This window comes from Acinonyx jubatus, chromosome E4 (genome assembly GCF_027475565.1).
Source record: "Acinonyx jubatus isolate Ajub_Pintada_27869175 chromosome E4, VMU_Ajub_asm_v1.0, whole genome shotgun sequence".
NCBI lineage: Eukaryota > Metazoa > Chordata > Mammalia > Carnivora > Felidae > Acinonyx > Acinonyx jubatus.
Window position 1 is genome coordinate 37,881,073 of NC_069395.1, and position 22,861 is coordinate 37,903,933.

Here is a 22,861-nt window from a genome sequence, read left to right on the forward strand (position 1 = left end):
TTTCTCAGAACTTTCAAGTAACAATTTAGAAATTACGGGGGCGTCTGGGTGGCTCAGTCGGTTAAGCATCTGACTCTTGATATCGGCTCAGGTCATGATCTCGCGGCTTCATGGGTTCAAGTCCCACATCAGGCACGGCTCTGGCAGTGCAGAGGCAACTTAGGATTCTCTGTCTCCCTTTCTCTCTGTCTTTCCTCCCACCCACTCCCCCACCCTGTCTCTCTCAAATAAATAGACTTTAAAAAAAAAATCTTTAGAACTGACACACTCTGGGGCATCTGGGTGGCTCAGCTGGTTAAGCGTCCAGCTCTTAGTTTCAGCTCAGGTCATGATCTCACAGTTTCGTGGGTTCGGGCCCCACGTCGGGCTCTGCACTGGCAGTGTGGAGCTTGCTTGGGATTCTCTCTCTCCCTCTCCTTTTGCCCCTCCCCCACTCACACTGTGTCTGTCTCTCTCAAAATAAATAAATAAATAAACTTAAAAAAAAAAGAAATTACACATTCTGCGTCTAGCTCTGTGGGGGGGGGGGGCGATAAGGCAGGAAGTATGGTGACACACACTCCCCATAGGTGTCACTGCTTTCAAACCACTTGTGCATGGTAGGGAGGTTGCTACAGGAGGATGTTTGGCAGCCTCTTGGAATTGAAGATTACATCCCAGGCCCCCCGCCCCCTTCATTTCACTGGGGAAGAAAGGAAGAAAACTGGGGGTCTTCAGAGAGAATAACTAGGTGTCCATACACAGGCTGTTTATGGAAACATAATGGAGGGAAGGAACAAAGATGGCCGCTTGGATAATTTAGTCCCCACTTCAGCCCAGCCACTGCCTGTAGTAGTCGTCTTGGGTTCTGTCCGTGACATATATACATATATATATATATATACACCTATGGAGTTACACAACTTCCAACAGTGCATCAGAAGGTTCTTCTTGAAGGTAGTTAAATCAGACTGGTTTGAAAAGCGTGTGGCTGGTGCAAGGTTTCTTCGTGAAGGCAAAGTACTGGAGTGGTTCAGAACAAAGGCTTTGGAATCAGCTAGACCCGCATTCAAATACTGCCTCTACTACCATTACTTCTGTGAAGTTAGGCAAATGATACCTCAGTGTCTTCACCTATAAAACGGGATGGTAACGACAGTACCAAACTCAATGGACTCTTAACGGTCATATGTGAAGAACATAGCAGGGCACCTCGGGGATGAGTTTTTTTGTTTTTTTGGTTTTTTTTTTTTTTCTAGAAATTTTATTTTATTTTATTTTATTTTTATTTTTTTTTCAATATATGAAATTTATTGTCAAATTGGTTTCCATACAACACCCAGTGCTCGGGGATGAGTTTTTAATGTTATTATTAATGGTTGATATCTTCCATGTTTACTGAGATTTTATGAAAAAGCAAGCTAAGGACCAAGACTGCCAGTTCAAGGTTATTGGATAAAATGAAACCATGAGCTCACGTGGCTCCAAGTGTATCCCATCACCTTCTATTCCTATGGATTTTGTCCAGTTGCTGAATCTTTTGCATTTGGGGGAGGATTAAAAAAAAAAAAAAAAAAAAAAAGATCCCCACACAAAATGTTCCCATTTGAAGAAATTTTTATTTTGATGCCCACCTGAGTCCCTGGAAGGATGGGCCTGTCCTCTGTGGGGACAGTGGGGGTGTTTGGGGAGGAGGATGGTGGCCCTGCCCTGAGGGAGCTGCCTGGGGGATGGATGACAACAAAGGGGTATGTGACCGTGACAGGTCACAAAGGGCAGCAGAGGATAAATATGGCTGCGCAGGGGTTAGTTAGGCTGAGTTAGTTCTGTCACCAGGTCTGCAGTTCCTGGTCTCTCAGGGACATAAAATTTCAGGGGTGGAGGTGAAGTGGAGGAATCCACCATACATCTCTGCACCCTTGCAGAATTTCAGTCTGGGGTCCAGGCACCCTACAGCACCCCCCTCTGTAATCCTCTGAGCTCCCACCCTCACTCGTGTCTCTGGGAGGCTCTGAGGCAAAGGGGTGTGGCCCCCGTGGGGTGGGGTGGGGTTGAGACACTGGCCATAGAGCCACCTGTGTGACACAGGAGCTCAGCTATATACCCTCTGCCAGCCAGGCCAAGGGAGAGGAGATCCAGGGACACGCCTTGCCCGCACTGCCTCTTGTGATAGGAGAGAGTCATGAACCCCGAGTCTCTGCTCCCCTATCACACAGCCCACAGCCGCTCCGCAGTGGGCATGTTCAACAGGGCCATGGGGAAACTACAGCGACACCTGCACAAGGGGGAGTACGACATCTTCAAGTACGCGCCTATATTTGAGAGCGACTTTATCCAGATCACCAAAAGGGGAGAAGTTATCGATGTGCACAACCGGGTCAGAATGGTGACCGTGGGCATCGCGTCCACCAGCCCCATCCTCCCGCTACCGGACGTCATGCTGCTGGCCCGACCGGCCACCGGCTGTGAAGAGCATGGCGGGCGTGGCCAGGCCACCAAGGGAAAAGGCCGCAAGGCTACCAAGACCTTAGAGCTCACCAGGCTCCTTCCCTTGAAGTTCGTGAGGATCTCCATTCACAACCGCGAGAAACAACAGCTGCGCCTCAAGTTCGCCACTGGCCGCTCGTGCTACCTGCAGCTGTGCCCCACTCTGGACACACGGGAAGACCTCTTCACCTACTGGGAAAAGCTCGTGTACCTCCTGCGACCACCAGTGGACAGCAACAGCAGTACCTACGCCCTCCCAGCGGACATGCTTTGCATGCCTGTGTTTGAAGAAGAGGACAAGAGGAGCCCAGCAGGGGCGGATTTCCAAGGAAAGGGCCATCAGGATCAGGTCAGCATCAGGAGCCTCCACGTGGTCTCCGAGGTGGCCGGGGCCACCTCTGCAGCTTTTGCAGGTGGGGAGGGGACCCGTCAGGCCTCCCACAAACCCGATGCAGCCGCCGCCACCCCAAAACCTGCAGAGCTCCACAGGGAGTCGGCAGCAGAGCCACACGTAGAGCTGGCGGCGGCCGTGGCAGCTCGGGAGGCGGCGGGGGCGGCAGCGGTGGTGACAGGAGGGACGGCCGTGGGGTTCGCAGCAGGGATCGCAGCGGACACCGCGGCAGGCGCTTTGAGCGTGGCCTTGACCAAGTCAGCCGCCCCGGATCGGCTAGGCGCGGCCGTAGCAGGTGCAGCCACCGCGGGGCCGGGAGGAAGCAGGACCAACCTAGCCATTGCGGGCACCGCCAACTTCTCCCCGGAGAGCAGGAACCTGGCCTTGGCAGGTGCCGCGAAGATCCCCGGGTTTACTTCCGGCTCGTCGACCAGCCTCTCCCAGCCGGCCCGCAGGACCCCGACCTTCGCAGGGACAGAGGGCGCCCGCAAGACTGTGGCGGGAAACGTGGAGAGAGCGCTCCTCTCCGACGCGCAGAGCGGAGTTGCGGAGGGTGAGCAGGCGGGAAGGCAGCCGCGCCACGGCCAGAGGGAGCGCAGGGACAAGGAGCGAACCTTTCGGGACTCCCGTCGCCGCAGGGCAGCCGACACGCGCCACAAGGCCGGGGGGGACAAGACCAACCGGAAAGCCTCCGGGCGGTCCTTAGCCGGCCACAGAGCCGCGAGGGAGGACAAGGACAAGGCCCGCGGCAGCCCCGGGGGCGGGAGGCGAGCCCCCCACAAAGGCATCGGCCACGCTCCCATCCCCAAGGAGTCCAGGGCCTCCCACAAATCGGAGCGGAGCTTATCCACCGCCAGCTCGGGGTTAGCCACCAAGAGACTGGGCAGGATCGGGTTGTTCCTGAGGAACGTCAAAGCCAACCTTACTACCAGGACCACGGGCTCCCTACGCGGCAGAGACGTGGACGTGCTGCCTAAGGCGGTGGACAGGAGCGGGCTGGAGGCCATCGAGGCCTCGGAGAACTGCCAGGGCCTGGAGAGCGCGGGGAGAGGGACATCTGACATTATGGAGACAGTGACCTTCAAAGCCCCTTAGTAGGGCTTTCCTCACAGCAGTTTAAATAAAGAACCATATAATCTGAGAATGGCATGCTGCATTCTGTCTGAATTTCTAGGTCCTGCAGCCCAGTAGTGACCTCACACTACTGTGAGGTCAGCAGGGGTCAGGTCTGAGACCCTGGGGTGGGGTCAAGGGCAGCCCTCACCTCACACTGCTGCTCAGAGCCAAAGGAGTGCTTCATCTTGCCTCAAAGCCCATCTGGCTTGTTCCTGAGGGCCACGGCTGAAAGTCAAACTATGGCCTGGAAAGCTCTTCCTTTTCTTCCACCCTTTCTCTATAAACAGCCCTTCCCCCTTGCAGGTCCATAGACCCAGCAAGAACAGGACTCCCCTACCCTCAGGCCAGTCAGTGGAGGGAACAGGGTAGAGCCGCAAACAGTCTCCAGGGTCTATTCCAATTCCAAGGGAGGAATTGGTTCTAAGACGGTGAGAATGTTAGCAAGACACTGTGCCCACAGCCCAAATTCCCATCAACACAATTGAGAGTACAGCAGGATAGGTACAGAGATAGACATACAGCAGTGAAAATGAAGGGCAGCTACACACATTGGCTCCACGCGTTGGCAGAGGGAAAAACCTATTCTGTGACTATAGCCTATACCACTTACAGAACAGTTCAAAACCAAGATCAAAAACTAAGATCAAAAGTACATGTTTGAAACTGTAGATACAAAATTCATGGGGGAAGCCAAGACGGGATCACGAGGTGAACACAGGGCTTTCAGTGGTGTTGATCGATCTCCTAAGCAAGGCGGTGGGGTGGGTACATGGGCACACAGCTGTATTTTTCACATTACTCTCTCTGCAATCAGAATGGTCCTAGAATCACCATGGCAATAGTGATGAAGTTCTTGCCTTGGACGTCCCTAACCAATGCCTTATCCCTTATGTGTTCACTCTTAGGTAGTGCTATGACCATATTACAAGATCCAGTTTAAGGAGACAATTTAATCCTCGTTTGGTTATTAAAAAGGAATATCGCTATTAAAAAGGAATAATCTATTTTACAGATAGAAGCACTGAGGCTCAGAAAAGTTGGAACTTTTGTAGAACAGTGATCCATCAGCATAGCATTCTCGACGCTATGTTCCAAAACACTCTGCACCAAACGGACTGGATTAAGGGGAGGGAGGGATGAGAGCTGGGGAGACTCCTGACTGTGACCCGGTTTTGGGATTTCCGTGAGCTCACAGTCCTCAGCTGGCCTTATCTCCAGAGTGTCCAGACCACCTTCGAGCTGTGTCCCCAACCTCTGCATGACCTCCTGCCTGGGATTCCGGGGACCAGTCCCTGCTGGGGCTGCCTCTCCCTACGACCCATTCCTCTGGCAGCCACTAATTAAATGTTGGTATGGAGAAACCACCCTGAGCTCGGTTTTCAAAAGTTTAAAAGCGTTTCTCCTTGCCAAATCTCTCCTTCTGGGGTTCAGAACACAAATCCTTAAACCTCACGTGAGGGAGGTTATTTGTTAGGTCCAAGCAACACAGATGCTCTGACTTTTGCAGCCCTCCTTGGGGGGAGGGGAGGGGTCTCTTCTGTTGGTTAAGGGAATGGTGGCCATGGGGCGGGGCCTGGGGCACGGGTGAGGAAGGAAGACAGCCAGAGACCTACACACATCCACCGTTTCCTCCAGCGAAACAAGGTTCACAACCCCAGGCTGGAGAATTACTGGAGTGAGTCAAGTCATTCTTAAAGAATGGAACATGCCCGGTGAGGAAAACAACCTAGAATCATTAACCCAGAGCCTCAGAGAAGACTGGGAGCTGCAGGGGGACAGAATTAATGGTTTACTATTAACCAGCTTTCCCCTGGATTCAAGGTGGGGAAATTACAAAAAGACCGCATCACATTCTTTTGATCCCGTGATTCCACCCAGGCAAGTGCAGGTAAACACTGGTCTGGAAGAAGAAAATGCAATAAAGACATCTGCATAGAACTTAGTCGTTTAATGGCACGCAGGTTCTTTAATGTACGTGCCTCCTTCTGCTTCTCACATGTCTCCACTTTGCAGAGGGGCAAATGGGGGTTCAGAGCATTTGAAAGACTTGCTCAAGGTGGAGGTGATGGTGCAGAGAGGGGATGATGCAACTCCTTTATGTATCACCTACTGAGTGCCAACTCCACATCCCACAGGGAGGGACAGGAACAATGGAGAAAATAGGGCAGGCTTGGGTCATCACCACAATGCCCAGTGACAGATACAATGAGAGATGCATGTTCGGGGAACAGGATCTATTCAGACGAGGGGTTCTGGGGCATGGGAAGGAGTCTTGGGTCAGGGAAGGGTTCACAGAGGAACTGGCAGTTTTAAGAATGACTAGGTCTCTGCCAGGTGGAGGAGGTATGGGGAGTAAGGGCAAAGCTGGAGGAGGTGCAGGTCACAGAAAAGGATGCGTGCAAAGTACGAAGCCTTGAAATATTACGATGTGTTGAGCAACTACAGGATTTCAGTATTGCTGGTTGGAGCACAAGGGGAGAAGAGGGACATGAGGCTGGAGAATCAGGCAGCTGAATCTTCGGGCACCTGGGGTGCTGCGTGAATGTCCAGGATTTGGGGAGCCATTGAAGGCCAGCGTCTGACGGGAGTAAGTTCTCTCTGGCTCCAGAGTGGACAGCTGATGGACAGGGGGCTGTCTGGAGACAGGGGATCCTCCAGGAAGCCATTCCATTAATCCTGCCCAGAGATGGGGAATCCTGATCCTGGGTGGCAGTGGGGGAAACAGAAGGGAGGTGGGGTCCAGAGGTGTGAAATGATGGAACAGGACAATTTTCCACCCCACATCCTGAAAGACCGGGAGATCATGGTGTAGGCTTAGCTAAAGGAGGTGGAAATGACAAAAGTGGAAGGCCCTCCTCACTCTGTGGAAAGCAAGGAGGAATGTGTTAAGATATAAAACAGCTTCTAGGTGGCTAAGGGGTAAAACATCAGGACAAGGCAGCCAAAGGGAACTGGAGAGGAGAGGAGACACTGACTGAACTGTTCCTTGCCCATGGGGACAGGAGGTATTCCCACAGAACCCTCCTCACTGTGCCCAAGAGTCGCCCGGCAGAGCCCCTTGTGGCCACATCCTGGTAATGCAGACTGCTGCTTGAAAGAGAGGAGCCAGGACTGAGGCTGAGTGGCAGTCACGCCTTCCCTTTGTCACACCACAGTTAGCATAACACCAATCCCAGAGGTGTGAGCTGGGAGGGAGGGGTCTGAGTCAAGAGGAGGCACCTCATCCAGGCTGCAGAGCTCCAAGCCTCTGGCAGAATGTGGAGTGACCACAAGACGGGTGCCCTGGGAGGTTGGGGGTTCTGACTCAAGGGGACAGAGTGACCATCAAGAAAAGAGGTAGGGTCTGGGGTGCCTGGGTGGCTCAGTCGGTTAAGTGTCCGACTTCGGCTTAGGTCATGATCTCACAGTCTGTGGGTTTGAGCCCCGGCGTCGGGCTCTGTGCTGAGAGCTCAGAGCCTGGAGCCTGCTTCAGATTCTGTGTCTCCCTCTCTCTCTGCCCCTCCCCCACTTGTACTCTGTCTCTGTCTCTTGAAAATAAATAAACGTTAAAAAATTAAAAAAAAAACGAATAGAGGTAGGGTGGAGTTATGGTCAGGGTCCCTCTGCAACCTAGAAGTCATTCGAGAAACAACTGTTGAACACCTACTGTGGGCAAGATAGGAAATCAGGGCCCATGAAGATGTTCATGTACACACACACACACACACACACACACACACACATACGCCAGTACCACAAGCCAAAGTGTGGCAGTGGCCTTGGGCAGTGTATAGAAAGAGGCATCACAGAGAACGGAAGGTCTGAGCAGAGAGATGATGGAGAAAAAAAAAGACTTGGGCATTTTGGGATCTTGGGAGATGTTTCTAGATGACAGACGAGTGCAGTGTGCCCAGGATGTAATGTGCTTAGGGGATGGGGAGGGGTGAAGTGCGGAGTGGGGGGTGAGAGCGTGGTGGGAAATGAGGCTGGAAGGGGAGACGAGGCCAGAATGCTGCATAAACCCCTGAACCCCCTGATCTTCACTACTGCAGATGGAACCTGTAATGCAAAGGTGAGGGGGATATAGAGCCGGATTTTCCTGGAGAAGAGCACAAGACCCAAAAATGTGTTATAGAGGTGCATGTCTTCCCACACTCTCTAAGTGGGTGTCTTCTCACAGGTGTGCTGGGTGATGAGACCCATCATCTTTGGGGCACCTGGACGACCTAGCCAGTTGGTTTTGGCTGCCAATAGCCCCATCTGATACCCAGGAATGCCCTTCCAGTGCTGCCATTTTCTACATGTGCCATGGCCTGCAAAAGGCTGGGAAAGACCCTCCTCGATATGCACGTCACGTCACGTGCACACAGCGCGGTTGGCAGCAAAGAGCCACTGAGAAGCACCTTCCTTGGTGGGCTGGCCTGTTCCCCACAGTTCCAGTCGCTGCTGGCCACGTCACCCTGGTTTTGTGCTCCCACGGACATCGCCACAGGCCCAGCACCTTGCCATAATGCAATTTACACTGGTTTTGGAAAGTTTTTCATTAAAAAAACGCTTTATGAAGCCAAATTCGTTTTTGAAAGACTTATCCTTTGCTTTGAGAATATGTCCTTCCTCCTGTTTTTAACATTTTAGTTTGAAGTATAACATATGTACCCAAAACCCCCACATAACTAGCACCAGTGATGAATCAGAACATCAACACAGGGGCGCCTGGGTGGCTCAGTCGGTTGAGCGTCCGACTTTAGCTCAGGGCATGATCCTGTGGTTCATGGGTTCGAGCTCCACGGTGGGCTCGCTGCTGACAGCTTGGAGCCTGGAGCCTGCTTCAGATTCTGTGTGTGTATGTGTGTGTGTGTGTGTGTGTGTGTGTGTGTCCCTCCCCCACTTGCTCACGTGTGTGCTCTCTTTCAAAAATAAACAAACATTAAAATAAAAGAACCTCACCACAACTCTAGAAGCCCCCCTCATGTTCCCTTTCAGTCACTACCGCCAAAGGTAAGCATTATCCTAACTTCTAACACCATAGATTAATTTTGCTTTGTTTTTCAACTTTATGCCAACGGAATCACACTGTACATATTCTTTGACTCTGGTTTCTTTCCCTCAGCCTCCTATTCGTGAGATTTGCCCAGGATTTTTTTTCTGGCAACAGTTCATTCATTCTCATTGCCATACAGTATTTCATCCCAAAAATATTCTCCCATTTATTTATTCATTCAGCTGCTGGAGGGTGTTTGGGTTGTTTCCAATTTTTGACTATTAGGAATCGTGCTGCTATGAACATTCATATGCAGACCTTTGGGTAAAAATATACATAAAATTCTGTCAGGCATATACTTCGAAATGGAATTGAATATATGCATATGTTCAGTTTTAGATGATATCCCAAAGTGACTGTGCCATTACACACGCCTGCCAGGAACGCGTGAGCCTTCTGGGTGTCACGTCCTTGCCAACATTTGATGTTGCTCATCTCTTTCCTTTGAAAACCATCCTGGTGGGGTGAAGTGCCTTTTCTCCCTTTCTCACAAAAATGCACTTTTTAAAAATAAGTTTATTTATTTATTTTTGAGAGGGAGAGCGCGTGCGTGCGCACACGCGGGGGAGAGGGGCAGAGAGAGAGGGAGAGAGAGGGAATCCCACTAACAGTGCAGAGCCTGAAGCAGGGCTCAAACTCATGAACCGTGAGGTCATGACCTGAGTTGAAACCAAGAGTCAGATGGTTAACTGACTGAGCCACCCTGGCGCCCCTAAAAACATACTTTTCAAAAACATAGATGGCGACCATGGAAAATGGTAATTGTGTTATAATATCCTGAGTAGGGAAAGTTAGAGGTTGGCTTTCAAGTTAGTTTTGAAATCTCACACATCTCTGAGATCTTAAGTGTTGTTCATACATTTTCGGGGTTTCTCATTTCAAGGAAGCTTATGTTTCTATATGCCTCTCCTACCATCCCGTTCCAGCGACCTTTTGCTTTATAACAAACTACCCCCAAAAACTTTGTGACCCCAAAAGATGGTATCTCATAGATTCTTGTACACCAGGAATTTGGACAAGGCTTACCTGGGAGCACTGGCTTCTGCTGCTCATGGTATCCAGTGAGGTGGTTCAGTAGTCTGGTCCGGAGAGTCAAGGAGCGCTCGCTCCATCCCTGTGTCCGGGGCCTTGAAGAAAATGGCCATAAGGTGGGATTATCAAGAGGAATGCTTCCATGGGGCCTTCTGGCATGATGGTCACAGGTAGTCAGACTGGCTTCCCTCAGAGCAAATATCCCAAGATAACCAAGGGGAAGCTGCTTCTGGCTGAGCCTCAGAAGTCACCCGGCCGAACTGCTACCACATTCTGCTGGTTACAAGCAAGTCATAAGAGCAACCCAGATTTAAAGGGAGAGCAGTTAAAGTCCACCTCTTCAGAGGGAAATGGCAAGATCACATTGTGAAAGGGCATGGGGGGTGGCAATATTGTTGTGGCCTTCTTTGGAAAATACAATTTGCCCCCCCCCACCCCCATGCTAACAAAGCCCCCTGGCCAGGATGTACCTAAGGAGCCCTGAGGTCACTGCAGCCACCTCCATCTTTCATACTTTCCCTCTCCTTAACTCCCTCTCTTATGTTCTTACCTCTTTTCACTTTACTTTCTTACTCCCTTCTTTTCCTCCCCCTTTCAATGAACCAAACTCACAAGGAATCCCACTGGGCATTTCTTAGTCCTCTTCTCCCCACCCCTCCCTACATATCCCCAAGCTCTTTGACCCTCTGGTGATAGAATCCTGGGACACCTGGAACCATACATAGCATGTCAGGCCCGGAAAGGTCTTGACTAATCCCAGATGTAGTTTACATATGAGGAAGTTGAGGCCTAGAGAGGACAGGGGCTTTCCCAAGGTCCTACTTCAAGTAAGTGGCAGAGTTCTGGTGAGCACAGCCCAAAACCTAGCCCACAGTGGGTCCCAAAGAATACCAATGACTTTTCCTTCCATTTCTGACTTCCTGGAACTGGAACCATTTGTTTCTGTTTCACATGCATTGCCTCAACATTACAATCTCTTTTTGGCTTCTTGGTCAAGGAGAGAAACCAGTCTGGCAGGCCTCTGTTCCCAGAGAGGCCTGTCCCAGTCCTGGCCCGGGTCCGGGCCTTCAGAGATGGGTGGGGGTCTTGTGGATAGAGCAAAGCGGGATTAGCTCAACTGGTCCCCCTCCAACCAACTGCCTGCACCCAGACACAATTACTCCTTTCTGTTGCTGAAATCCAAGAATCCTCTAAACTTGAGTATCAACTAGCAACCGGTTTTGGACTTTTCTGGGTGTCCAACAGGGATGGTGAATTTAACTTAAGCTGATGACGACAGAAGTCGGGCTAAGGATAAATCTGGAGTGACATAGGGCCAGGAGTCACAACTCTATGTCCAGGCCGAGAGACAGAGACTCTGTTATGTTACAACCTGTTTCATCTGATAACTCCACTCGGGAGGAGGCGAGGGCCCAGAGGGTGAATCTCAGGCTGGGCCACCAGACATCGCACAGCATCCGGGGCTGAACTTCAAGGGAAAAGCAAGGGCTGGAGAAAATGGGGGTGGGGGTTGGCACATTGGGATCTCAGTAGTAAGGACGTGGAGAACAGCCTGCTAAGAAGCCTCTCAGAACTTTTTGTGATCTACCAGCTCAGTGCTTTAGGCCACAAGATAGCAGCTGTGTAAATCGGTGATAAGCTGAGACTGAGACTGAGGCATGCTGTCAGGGAAGTCAGCTTGGGCCAAGAGGGAGTCCTGGAGGTGTCTGTGTGTGAGAGACAGAGGGGAGAAATGGCATATGTTGAGGACTCTGTTGACAGAAAAGGATCCACCGGTCACTCCTGCATCCAGGCGCAGGGTGTCCAGGGCCTTCTATCCTTCCCTACGCCCCTTCCTTCCCTCCCTTCCAGCAGCCTTCTGCAGCTCTGACTGACAGGATGCCCGGGACAGGGAGAGATATCACTAATGACGCTTAGTCCTTCCTTGCCCACAGAGGCCATGCCCAAAGACCCTCCCCAGAGGCCCTTTGTTGGGAGTGGTCCAGATAAGTCGTGCAGGGTTCCCTGCCTTTCTTCCTGGTAGGGTCCCTCCTTCCAGCTCCTGTGCCTGCCAAACGAAAGAGCAATTTCTTTTCCCTTCATACTCCCCGCCTGGAAAGAGAGGGAAAAAAAGGAAACCACATCACTACCCGTGTCATTTCCCAGCCTGTGGTTGGCCAGAGCCCGCGCCTGGCCCTCATCCACACGGCCTGCTGCTGTGGCTGTATCCACTTGAGCTGAAAGTGGATGAGCAGCTGCCACACTGGGCACGAAGCCAAGAAACGGGGAGCCCACCCCGTGTTTCCTTCCAAGTTCTGCAGTCTGTTCCTTCATCTTATGGGGCTGCCACGTATAATGACAGTAGTATCTATTGAGTGCTTCCTCTCTGGCAGCCGCTGTTCTAAAAACTCTACAGGGGCTGTTGTGTTTAGTTCTTTTTCCACAGCTCTATGAAGTCAGCATTATTATTCCCATTTTACAGATGAAGGAATTGAGGCACAGACAAGTTCAAATAACTTACCCAAGGCCTCTGGTGGTGGAGCCAGGATTAAATCCCAAGACATCTCACACTGGGGCTCACCCCCCAGGCCCCAGGGTGGGCTGACTCTGTGAAGTACGTGGCCTTAGAAGGTATCTGCCCCTGCACCATGGTGAATGGCCAGCCTTTAGCCAGCAGGCAGTGAACAAACTCCATGGCTTAGAATACTGGGCGCCATATCAGGCACCACCCTCTCCCCCTGGCTCTGGGAGCCCCTCCATCTCCCTCCACTCCTTGCCTCTCACTCAGGCCCAGGGTGTCTTGGCCACTGGAGGAATGAGGTGCATATGTGGGCAGAGTGGCTTGTTCCTTCTAGTTCCACACTGCCCACATCTGTCTTACCTGGGACCACTAAAAAATCTGTCATAGGCACCTTCAGGCTGTGACACCTCAGACCATCCCTGGACAGACCCAAGGGATGACTTTCCGGGCCCAGCAAGAAACCCTTGTCTAAGAGAAGGAAAGGAACGGGCTCCAGAAAATCTGCCCCGCCACTTCCCCACTAACTGTGACCACTAACTTCCTAGATAACAGATGATCACTCTCCAATCTAACTAGCCACACAGAGCTTCCCCACCCATTCCTGCTCCCTCTCCCCTCTTTCCTTTTCCTACCCCAAGGCTCCCCTCCCTGGTCTGTCTCCATGTCCAGTGAGGCTCTCTGTCATCCCTCCTTCCATCCCCGCCTCCGACTTCACTGCTTCCTTCTGATTTTTACTCGGATCTGACGATCCCTCCTCACCCACTCCTGTCCCACCAAAACTAACCCCCCAAAGCTTGCTTCATGACTCAAATCCCCTCTGCTAGGCTCTACCACATTGAGGGTGAAGGCTCAGGGTCTGGAAAACAGAGGTCCCCTGAGAGCTCTCAGTGGACCCAGAGTGAGGATCTACAGGTCAAGTGGATGACAAAACCTCTTGCCTATAAGTCAGGGCCACCACTCTTGCTCTCTCTGAGGCCGAGGCTGCCTCTCTCTGCCACCTCTGTGGGGCACGAAAGCTGGAGCTCATTTGCATTAATTCTCTGAGTTGCTTTGACTCAGAGTCCGGGACTCAGAAGCATGCTAATTTTATGCAAACGAATGCAAATGAATATAGAAAACTAGGCGACCCTGAATTTACTGGAAATCAGAGGCTCCGCTGACGGGAAGACTTACAGAAATTTTGGAATCTACTTCCCAAGAGAAATGTAAAAATAGTGTGGCCTCCAGTTAGGGGTTGGGGAGGGACATAGCTGGAAGGCATTCAGAGAAAGGAACACAGTCTGGGTTTCCTAGTCGTTTCTAAGTGACCCAGCAAAAGTCAGAGGAAGGAAAAGCATCTGGCCACCAAACCTTCCCCCTTTCTCCTCTCTTGGAGCTGAGCTTGGCGTTCAGCTCCTCGCCCTGCCGCAACCACCCTACAGTGTACGTCTTGGAGAGCAGAGAACACAGGACATTAAGGCATCTTTGGAAACAGGCATTTTGTTTATATCCCGCTTCCCATGACAACCCCCCACTATTCTCTTCTCCCCTTACATCTCCTACATTGACCTTCTTCTGCTTGTTCCTCGTTGGGTCTGACTGGTGAACTGAACAGAATGTTCTGGAACCTGACCTGGAGGGTTAGGGAGTCTGGATATTCATATAAAGAAGACCTCAGAGGATATCTCTTGGATAGGTCAACCCAGGCACAAAGGCTTAGGCACCTCATTTCCAGGAGGAGAGAGAAAAGGACCACTCTGAGAAAGAACAGGGGAGAGGAAGTGGCCCCAGAAGCAACAGTCCATTCTTCTGACCCTAAACTGAGATGTTCTGAATAACTTCAAAAGGCAGACACTGCCCTTTTCTTAAAGATTTCAAAAGAAGGAAAGAATTTTCCAAAATACTTCCAACAGTCTACTCAGTCTCATCAGAATGTTTTTACCTATATTAACATAAATGTCTGATGCTACTATGGAAGTACCTTTTTTCTGGTTATTTTCCTCCAAGTAAATAGCTCCTAGATATTAAGGTAATACTCCAGCAAACCCTTAACACACACCATGAAAAGACCTGAAGACAACTTCCCCAAGATTTAGTGACCGCTCACCAATTCCTGGAGAGGAAATCATTCAGACTAAGCCCTTCACCCCCAGGTGAAAAGGAGCAGTGAGTATTCATCCATGTTCTCCTAACTAGGTAGAAAGCTTACTGAGGCCCAACTTCCAACCAGTTAGTATTTGGGGTTACCCAGAGGAAGAAAAAAGTGCTGATTTGTACACTTAAAAGAGAAGGGCATACTTGTATATCAAGCATGCTATGTATATCATATCCTTCAAGTCTTATAACAGCCCCACTAGATACAGAACATTCCCACTGTACAGATGAGGAGATTAAGGCTAAGAGAATTGAAGTCATTTACCCAAGGTCACACACCTGTGGCAGAATAATATCCATATTCTCCTTTTCTTTCTAAGCACATGTTCACCTACATTTCCCAGCCCTCTTGTTGTTAAAGACTGGCCAAGTGACTGAGTTCTGGCCAATGAAATGGGGACAGAGATGATTTTTTGCCACTTCCAGGCCTGGCCCATAAAAATATGGCAGATGGTCCTTCATCCCCTTTCCTGTCACTATCTGGATGGCCCAGGCACCACAAAGCCACATGATTAAGATGGGAGGAGCTTGGTCCCTGAATGACTCAGTGGAGCAGAGCACCCTTCACCCTGCCCTCTGCCACCTGCACTGGACTCCGACTTGGATGAATAAGTCTTCACTGTTTGAAGCTACTGAGATTTTAGCCTATCTGGACTAACTACCTGGTGAAGGCAAGGTCTGAAACCAAGTCCACCAAACTCCAAAGACCATTCTTTCTCGTTAAGACTTCTTGCTACACAATACAGCAGAAATATAAAAGTTGAACTATAAAATATTATCTAATCTCACAGTTCACTTCTTCCCCATCCATGCTTCTCCTACAACCAAAATCTAGAATCCTAAAGATTTTAGAAGAAATTTAAAGATTTAGAACAAAATCAAGGAAGCAATCAACAAATATTGGTTGACTGCATACTACCTGCTGAGCAAGGAGAAACCCTTTATCGTTCATGCCAAGAAGGGTCCTCCCCACCTTCACCTGAGGCTCCATTCCATGGATGTGGGGGCTATGAATTTGGAGGACATTGAGTACAGCCATGGCCATCATCAAAGCATGCAAAAGCCATCATGATTTGCCACTCACCACTGCATCCCATCATCCCTATGCCAAGTCAAAGAGAGTTGAGTCAACATCATACAAGCACAACACTCTGATCACGGCAAGAAGAAATGTATGTAATCAGTCAACCTTTCCTCCACAGGCAGTCAGTCTATCAAATATAAGTTAAGACTGACCAGTAGTTTGGGCATGATAGAATCAGCACAATCTGACTCTTAAAAGAGAAGGAGACAAAGGATTATTGACGAGAAGGATTATTGGCAAGGAAGGGGTAAAAGGTTTTTAAATTTTCTATTGAGATAGGAAATCCTGCAAGTATAATTTGTGGGGGCTAGAAGACCTCCCCTGCTACCCACCTCTGACATTTCCCTCTCTACATTCTCTACATTCAAGGATTTGTCCTCGGTCTTAACACACTCTGTCTCTCTCCCATAAAATGATGACCTCTCTAGAGAGAGATTATAACTCACAATTGTCTTATTAGTCAACAATATCTCCTTGTAATGCAGGACTTGGTGGGAACCAATATTTATTGAGCCCTTAATATATGCCCATTATAGTTCCAGGATCTTAAAAATCATGAGTGCCTCCTATATAAAATGGTCATGGTGCCTGCAGCAGTGAACCAGGGAATAGTAGGTACCTGCCTGTGACCAGTCATTCCTGGCACAGCTGTGCTAGCCACCAGCATTCACATGGCCCAACACTCCTGGGACACCTGGAGTACGTGACAACCTGTGTCCCACCAACAAGCACTGACAGACCTCAGAATCCTGCTGCCTGCTCAGCCCACCAGGGCTTCATCCACCCAGGATTGCCCCAACTCACTTAGGGCTCCAGCATCAGGCCTCCACTAGCTGCTTGAGAGGCTTGAAGTCATGACCTCTGCCCTGTGCTCTCCCGGATGGGATAGGGTGGAGATGGAGGGTAGGGTGGCAGGCAGGTATGGTCCTTTTCTTTTTAGCAACATGATTCATATTCTTGATTCTCCCCTGGCTTAATGAGTTGTTTGGGGACAATCTGATTTTATATTTGGGAAGAAGAAGAACAACGATTTTCAATCCGAAAAAATTTAAAATACATTACTTTACTCAAGTTTCGTATTTTACAGATGGGCAAATTGAGACTCAGAGAAGCTTTGTAATGGTCCCTGGCCACAGTGGCAGAAGTTAAGTTTGAGCTCAACTTTGTCTTTGATTCCAAAGTCCTTGCTCATAGCACTACGCCAGTGTTTCTTAAACTGGGCTGATCTTCGGAATCACCAAGGGAATAGTTAAAAATACGCATTCTTGGTCCCAAAATGCAGATTCCTGAATCACTCTCCAGGGGCAGGGCTCAGCAATCTGTGTTTCCACACACCCCAGGTGCAGCTGAAGATGAGCCAAACTGGAGATACACTCCACTGTACCTTGCAGTGGGAAAGAACAGAGGGCAAGTTGAGTGGGTACACCAAGGAAATGAGGGGAGAAGAGAATGGAAGGGTCTTCTGTGCTGTTGCCCAGGGCTGGCCCTGCCCAAACACTGGTGCCTGCCACTTAGTAGTTGAGATCCTAACATTGGACCAGGAGGACAATTAATGACATCAAGGAAAGGCCTTTCCAGTCAGCTGTTTTCCTTACAGCTCTACTGTGGAAAGAGGATATCATGCCTGTGGAATTCAGCTGCAAAGAGTCATCTCCAGATCTATTTTTAAATTCTCCAGAAACGAAGAAAGAAAAGCCTGTAAAGGTTTGGAATGTGCTCATCATTTTCCTGATTCAGGAAAACTGCTTTGATTTAGTGCTCGTCGCTTGCAAGCCTGTGCTCACAGACAAATTGGCTGAACGTGAGGTTTGTGGGCAATGGGGGAGTTTCAGCTGAAGGAGACTGAGTCACAGAGGAATCCAGATGGCAGGAGGGAGGGCTCCCCATCTCCCCCTTCTCTGAATCCTCCTTGTCTGTGCCCAGGGTCCAGAGCATCCTCAGGCCTGGTGATCTGAGCGCCTCCCCCAGAGCTCCTGGTAAGAGACTTTGTGATGGTCCCTCAGGAGGCTTATATTTAATGGACCTGATAATCTGAGGGAAGAAGTTGTTTTAAAGAGGATTAAAATTGGGCTCTCTGCTCCTCTCTGTTCGACAGACAGCTGCATCTTCTGGTGTAGTGTCAGCCATGTTCCCAAGACACGATGGTGAAGGTCAGAGTAAATGGATTTGGCCATATTGGGCACCTGGTCACAAGGGCTGCTTTTAACTCTGGCAAAGTGGATATTGTCACCATCAGTGACTTCTTGATAGACCTCAGTTACATGGTCTTCATGTTCCAGTACGATTCCAGCCGCTGCAATTTCAATAGCACAGTCAAGGCTGAGAACAGGAAACTTGTCAGTCATCAATAGAAAGCCCATACACTTCTTCCAAGAATGAAATCCCACCAACATCAAATGGGGCGACGCTGGTGCTGAAGATGTTGTGTAGTCCACTGGGGTCTTTACCTCCACGAAGAAGGATGGGGCTCGCTTGAAGGTGAGGCCAAGAGGGTCATCATCTCTGCCCCTTCTGCTGATGCCCCATGTTTGTGATGGGTGTGAACCAGAGAAGTATGACAACTCACTCAAGATTTTCAGCAACACCTCCTGCACCACCAATTGCTTGGCCCATCTGGCCAAGGTCATCCATGACAACTTTGGCATTGTGGAGGGACTCATGACCACAGTCCATGCCATCACTGCTACCCAAAAGACCACAGATGGCCCTTCTGGGAAACCGTGTGATGGCTGAGGGACTGCCCAGAACATCATCTCTGCTTCTACTGGTGCTGCCAATGCTGTAGGCAAGGTCATCCCTGAGTTGGTTGAATGGGAAGATCATGGAATGGCCTTCAGTGTCCCCAACCCCAATGTTGTGGATCTGACCTGCCACCTGGAGACAGCTGCCAAATACAATCACATCTAGAAGGTGGTGACGCAGGCATCAGAGGACCCCCTCAAGGGCATCCTGGGGCACACCGAGGACCAGGTTGTCTCCTGCGACTTTAACGGTGGCACTGACTCTTCCACCTCTGATACTGGGGCTGGCATTCCCCTCAATGACCACTTTTTCAAGCTTGTTTCTTGGTATGATAGTGAATTTGGCTCTAGCAACTGAGTGGTGGACCTGATGGTCTACATGGCCTCTAAGGAGTAAGAGCCCCCTGGACCACCAGCCCCAGTAAAAGCAATAGATGAGAAAGGTGCTCAGCGGCTGGGGAGTCCTTGCCCCAGTTCATCCCCAAACACAATGAGAATCTCCTAACCTCTACACAGTTTCCCTCCCAGACTCCCCTGAAGAAGGGGAGGGAACTGGGGAGCCGTACCTTATCATGTACCATCAATAAAGTATACTGTACCCAACAAGAACAACAGCAACAGTTGATTAAAATTGCATAGTGATTGGATTTGAATATTCGAGTTGAGAGTTTAACTGATAAGAGAATGTTTCTTTTTAGATAATTGCAATAATGACCGTTGTTGAATTTCTTTGCCCATGTTGAATGTGCACCGAGGGGAAGGGTTGAAGTATTTGAAAAATCTAAATTGTAGTGGATGCAGGAAAAGACGTTTGATATTCCTTACGCAATGACCTCCTTTACTAAGTGTAAGGATAAATCCTACCCTGAAGCCTCCAGCAAAGAGGTCACTTAGTACCAATTAAAATCCAGTCCATCACCTACCTCAACAGATCCTGTGGCTTTGCCCTCTCCAGATCCAGGAGCAGCCTGCCCGGGGCTCTCAGTGCTCACTGGTGTGGCATCAGGATTCAATTTCACCGCAATGCACATTGCAGGAGGTCAGCCCTGGCTGGGGACATTGAGCACGTACATGCGTTTATGCTGTGTATGTGTGTGTGTGTGTGTGTACACACACACGCGCACGTGTGACTATGCACATGCACATCACTGGCTGGGAGCTCTCTTGCCCCAACCTTCCATCCATCCCAGACCTGGAATCTTGTGTTCAGGGATGTTGAGACTGATGCTGTGTGAGCTTGTGTTTGACTCATTATTTTTTTATTTTTTAAGCAAGCTTCATGCCCAGCACAGAGTCCAACATGGGGCTTGAACTCACAACCTCGAGATCAAGACCTGAGCTGAGATCAAGAGCAGGACGCTTAACGGCCTGAGCCACCCAGGTGCAACTGGAGGTCATTCGGATGACCAGAAGTTGTGCCTCAATATAACAGAACCAAGACCACTTGCTTCTCTCTGTCTAGCCAATTCAACCAGATGTAATTGGTGCCCCTACGGAGCCTCTGCTCCCATCACCACCCTCTCTTGGTGGCCCGTCAGAGAAGACCCTGGCGGAGAAGCAGCTCCCGTACCTTATCATGTACCATCAATAAAGTATACTGTACCCAACAAGAACGACAGCAACAGTTGACTAACCACACGGCTCCCCAGCCCAGCTTCCCCGCCGATACTGTTCCTTTCCAATGTCTGCTGTTTGTTTTTAACCATATCTATTTCCCTGAAGGTGTGAATAGCTAACTGCACTGCAAAGTTGGCTGACATAAACAGGTGTCAGTGTTACAATGAAATTAAACTTACCCCACGGTCAAAAAGACTTGCAAAATGATATGAAACATCTAGGTATTACTTTGCCTCCTGGTAATTAATCCTGGTGGACATAAACAAGCCCAACCCTGCCTTCCCATGTACTGCATCTCCCAAACTGCAGGCTTAATAGAGGCTTTTCCAATTCTTAGATATTAGCTGGGCTGTCTGGCTTTGCTTTGGCTGGACACCGTCCCACACTTTCTTTCCTATTGAAGGAGACTCTCCCAGTGTATAAGGTCTTGGTAGGTGGCTACGCTGGAGACCAAAAAGGCCAGGTGCCCCTCTACGCACCCAGGTGTCCGTGTCATTGGCCCGATTCAGTACAACATGCCCCAAGACTTCAATGTTGAATGAGTGGCACAAAGTGCAGAGGCACTAGAATTCTTTCACAGTGATGAGGGGTCCAGAGCAGGCCGGCTAAAAAGCATTTATTGTGCTTCCTGCTTCTTTCTGCAGACTCACCCTGTACCTCTTTCCGATAAATTCCCTTTCTGGTTGTAACAACCAGATGCTGTTTCTGTTTCTTGCTCCTAAAATCATTCCCCCGGTTGTGGCAGGCACTATCAGTAGCCCAGCCAACAGATGCTCCACCCCTTTCTTGCTAATAGAACCCCAAGGTTTCATTTGCTCATATATCCACCTGTTCCAAGGGGATGGATCATGACTAGTCAATCCCATCCTCCCGTCCAGTGATTGGTCTAGACCTATGACCCAGTTCTGGCCAAAGAGACCCAAGAGGAAGCTGCTAGATGGAAGCTTCTGGGAAAGATTTCCTTGCTGGAAAGGCTGTGCCCCTCCCCCATTTCTTCCTGCTTGAGAAGGAAAGCTTGGAGCCCCTGTAGCCATCTGGCCACCATGAGGGGACATAGCAGAAGCCCCAAAGAAGGCATGGAAAGAGAAGATGGAAAGAGCCTGAGCCCTTCATGACCTCCTGGAGACACCACACCAATCCCAGAACCACCTTCCTGTATTCTGTGGATTTGCTAATGAGTCAGCCCCTGTCATTTAGTTCTTTATTCCAAGTATTGTGTTATTTGCAACTGAAACATTTACACATACTGATTCACTGAATCTCACTGTTTTCCCAAATAATTAATCACACATCGTTGGAGCTAGAAGAGACCTGGGAGATCAGCTAGCTTTGAGTCACTTTTTAATAGAAGATGCTGAAGCAGATGTGGAGGCAGAACCAGAAGAACGTGGGCCTCCTTAGTCCTACCCCATGGCGATTCCCCAACACCCTGAAGACTGAGCACCCAAGTCAGGGGCACTGGCCAACATCCATGGGGACAGATCCTGAATCCTGGCATCTGAGAGTTGTGGGCGAAGGGGCAAAAAAGAAGGGCAGAACGGGCTGGGCTTGGACAGGTCTGTGGCCAGAGACACCTGAGACACCAGAGCCTGAGGAAGGGCGAGATGTGTTTCCAGCTCTTTCTGTCAGGGCTCACGCGTGCACGCACACACACACACACACACGTACACACTTTCGCCCTGGGTTCCACTTCCCAGCCTCTTGAGCCTCTGGAATCTCCTGTTTCCTCACTGGCCTGGCAGCAGGGTTCTCTTTTTGTGGTTTTGGTTGGTCTCATACCCTGTATTTTGGTCTACTTCACAATTTGTCTTGCCACTGTGCTTGGGCCAAAGTCAGCTTGAAGAGAGGCTAGAAATTAACTCTTGTACTCTGCCAATCTGCAAAACAGTGAACCAGACCTAGTGGGGACATTGGTCATAGAAAGCCACCAGCTGGCAGAGATGCCATTGTGCTGTGATTTCTTCAGAGGCTTCAGGAAGAACACCCCCCCACCCCCGCCGTCCCGCAGCTGCCACCCCAAATCATGCTTCCTTTGCCTGGGAAAGCAGTGCTAAAGTTCCACCATTAGAGATACAGTGTAAATGTTCCTGGGAGACGCATCAAGGTGGATGTGATCCTTTCAAGAGGGTAGACATTGAGAGGGATGAAAGTGGTATGATGGTTAATTCCATGTGTCAGCCTGATGGGACTGCCCAGTGCCCAGATAGTTGGTCAAACATTGTTCTAGGTGTTTTGGGATGAGATGGACATTTAAATCGGTGGACTCTGAGTACTATTGGGTGACCTCATCCAATCGTTGAAGTCCTAAATAGAATAAAAAGACCAGCCTCTCCTGAGCTAGAGAGAATTCTCCAGCCAACTGCCTTCAGTCTTCATCTGCAGCATTGGCTCTTCCTGGTTCTACCACAGACAGTCTTTGGACAGGAGCATGTGTATAGATTATAGATTATGGATTATATATACACATTCTATTAAATCCATTCCTCTGGAGACCTTGACGAATATAAGTGGGCCAGGTTTATTGGTGGGTTGAGGGTAGCAACAAAAGATTCCTTTTGTTATGCAGGATAGTCTCTGCGAGTCTGTCCTGCTCGCAGGGCACACACAGGGGAGCAGGAGGGCAGTGGGGACAGTTGCATCCTTCCAAGGGAAAAAGTTGGGGGAGGGAGAGGGCAGGGAGGAGGGTGGTAGGTATGTCAGGCCATAGTGGAGGACCACAGCCATCAGGGTGAGGAGTGGACAGTCACCTATAGTAGTGGCC

General features: G+C 49.9%; 1 protein-coding gene and 1 pseudogene across 1 annotated transcript; both read left to right on the top strand.

Annotated features, from left to right (window-relative positions):
* The first annotated feature begins 1,774 nt into the window (after positions 1 to 1,774).
* GARIN4 (golgi associated RAB2 interactor family member 4) lies at positions 1,775 to 3,993 on the top strand. The gene has a single exon (XM_027074475.2). The coding sequence runs from the start codon at positions 2,162 to 2,164 to the stop codon at positions 3,950 to 3,952; it is 1,791 nt and encodes a 596-aa protein (XP_026930276.1). The 5' UTR covers positions 1,775 to 2,161; the 3' UTR covers positions 3,953 to 3,993.
* Positions 3,994 to 18,027: 14,034 nt separating this feature from the next.
* LOC106966821 (glyceraldehyde-3-phosphate dehydrogenase-like) lies at positions 18,028 to 19,005 on the top strand (annotated as a pseudogene).
* Positions 19,006 to 22,861: the final 3,856 nt, after the last annotated feature.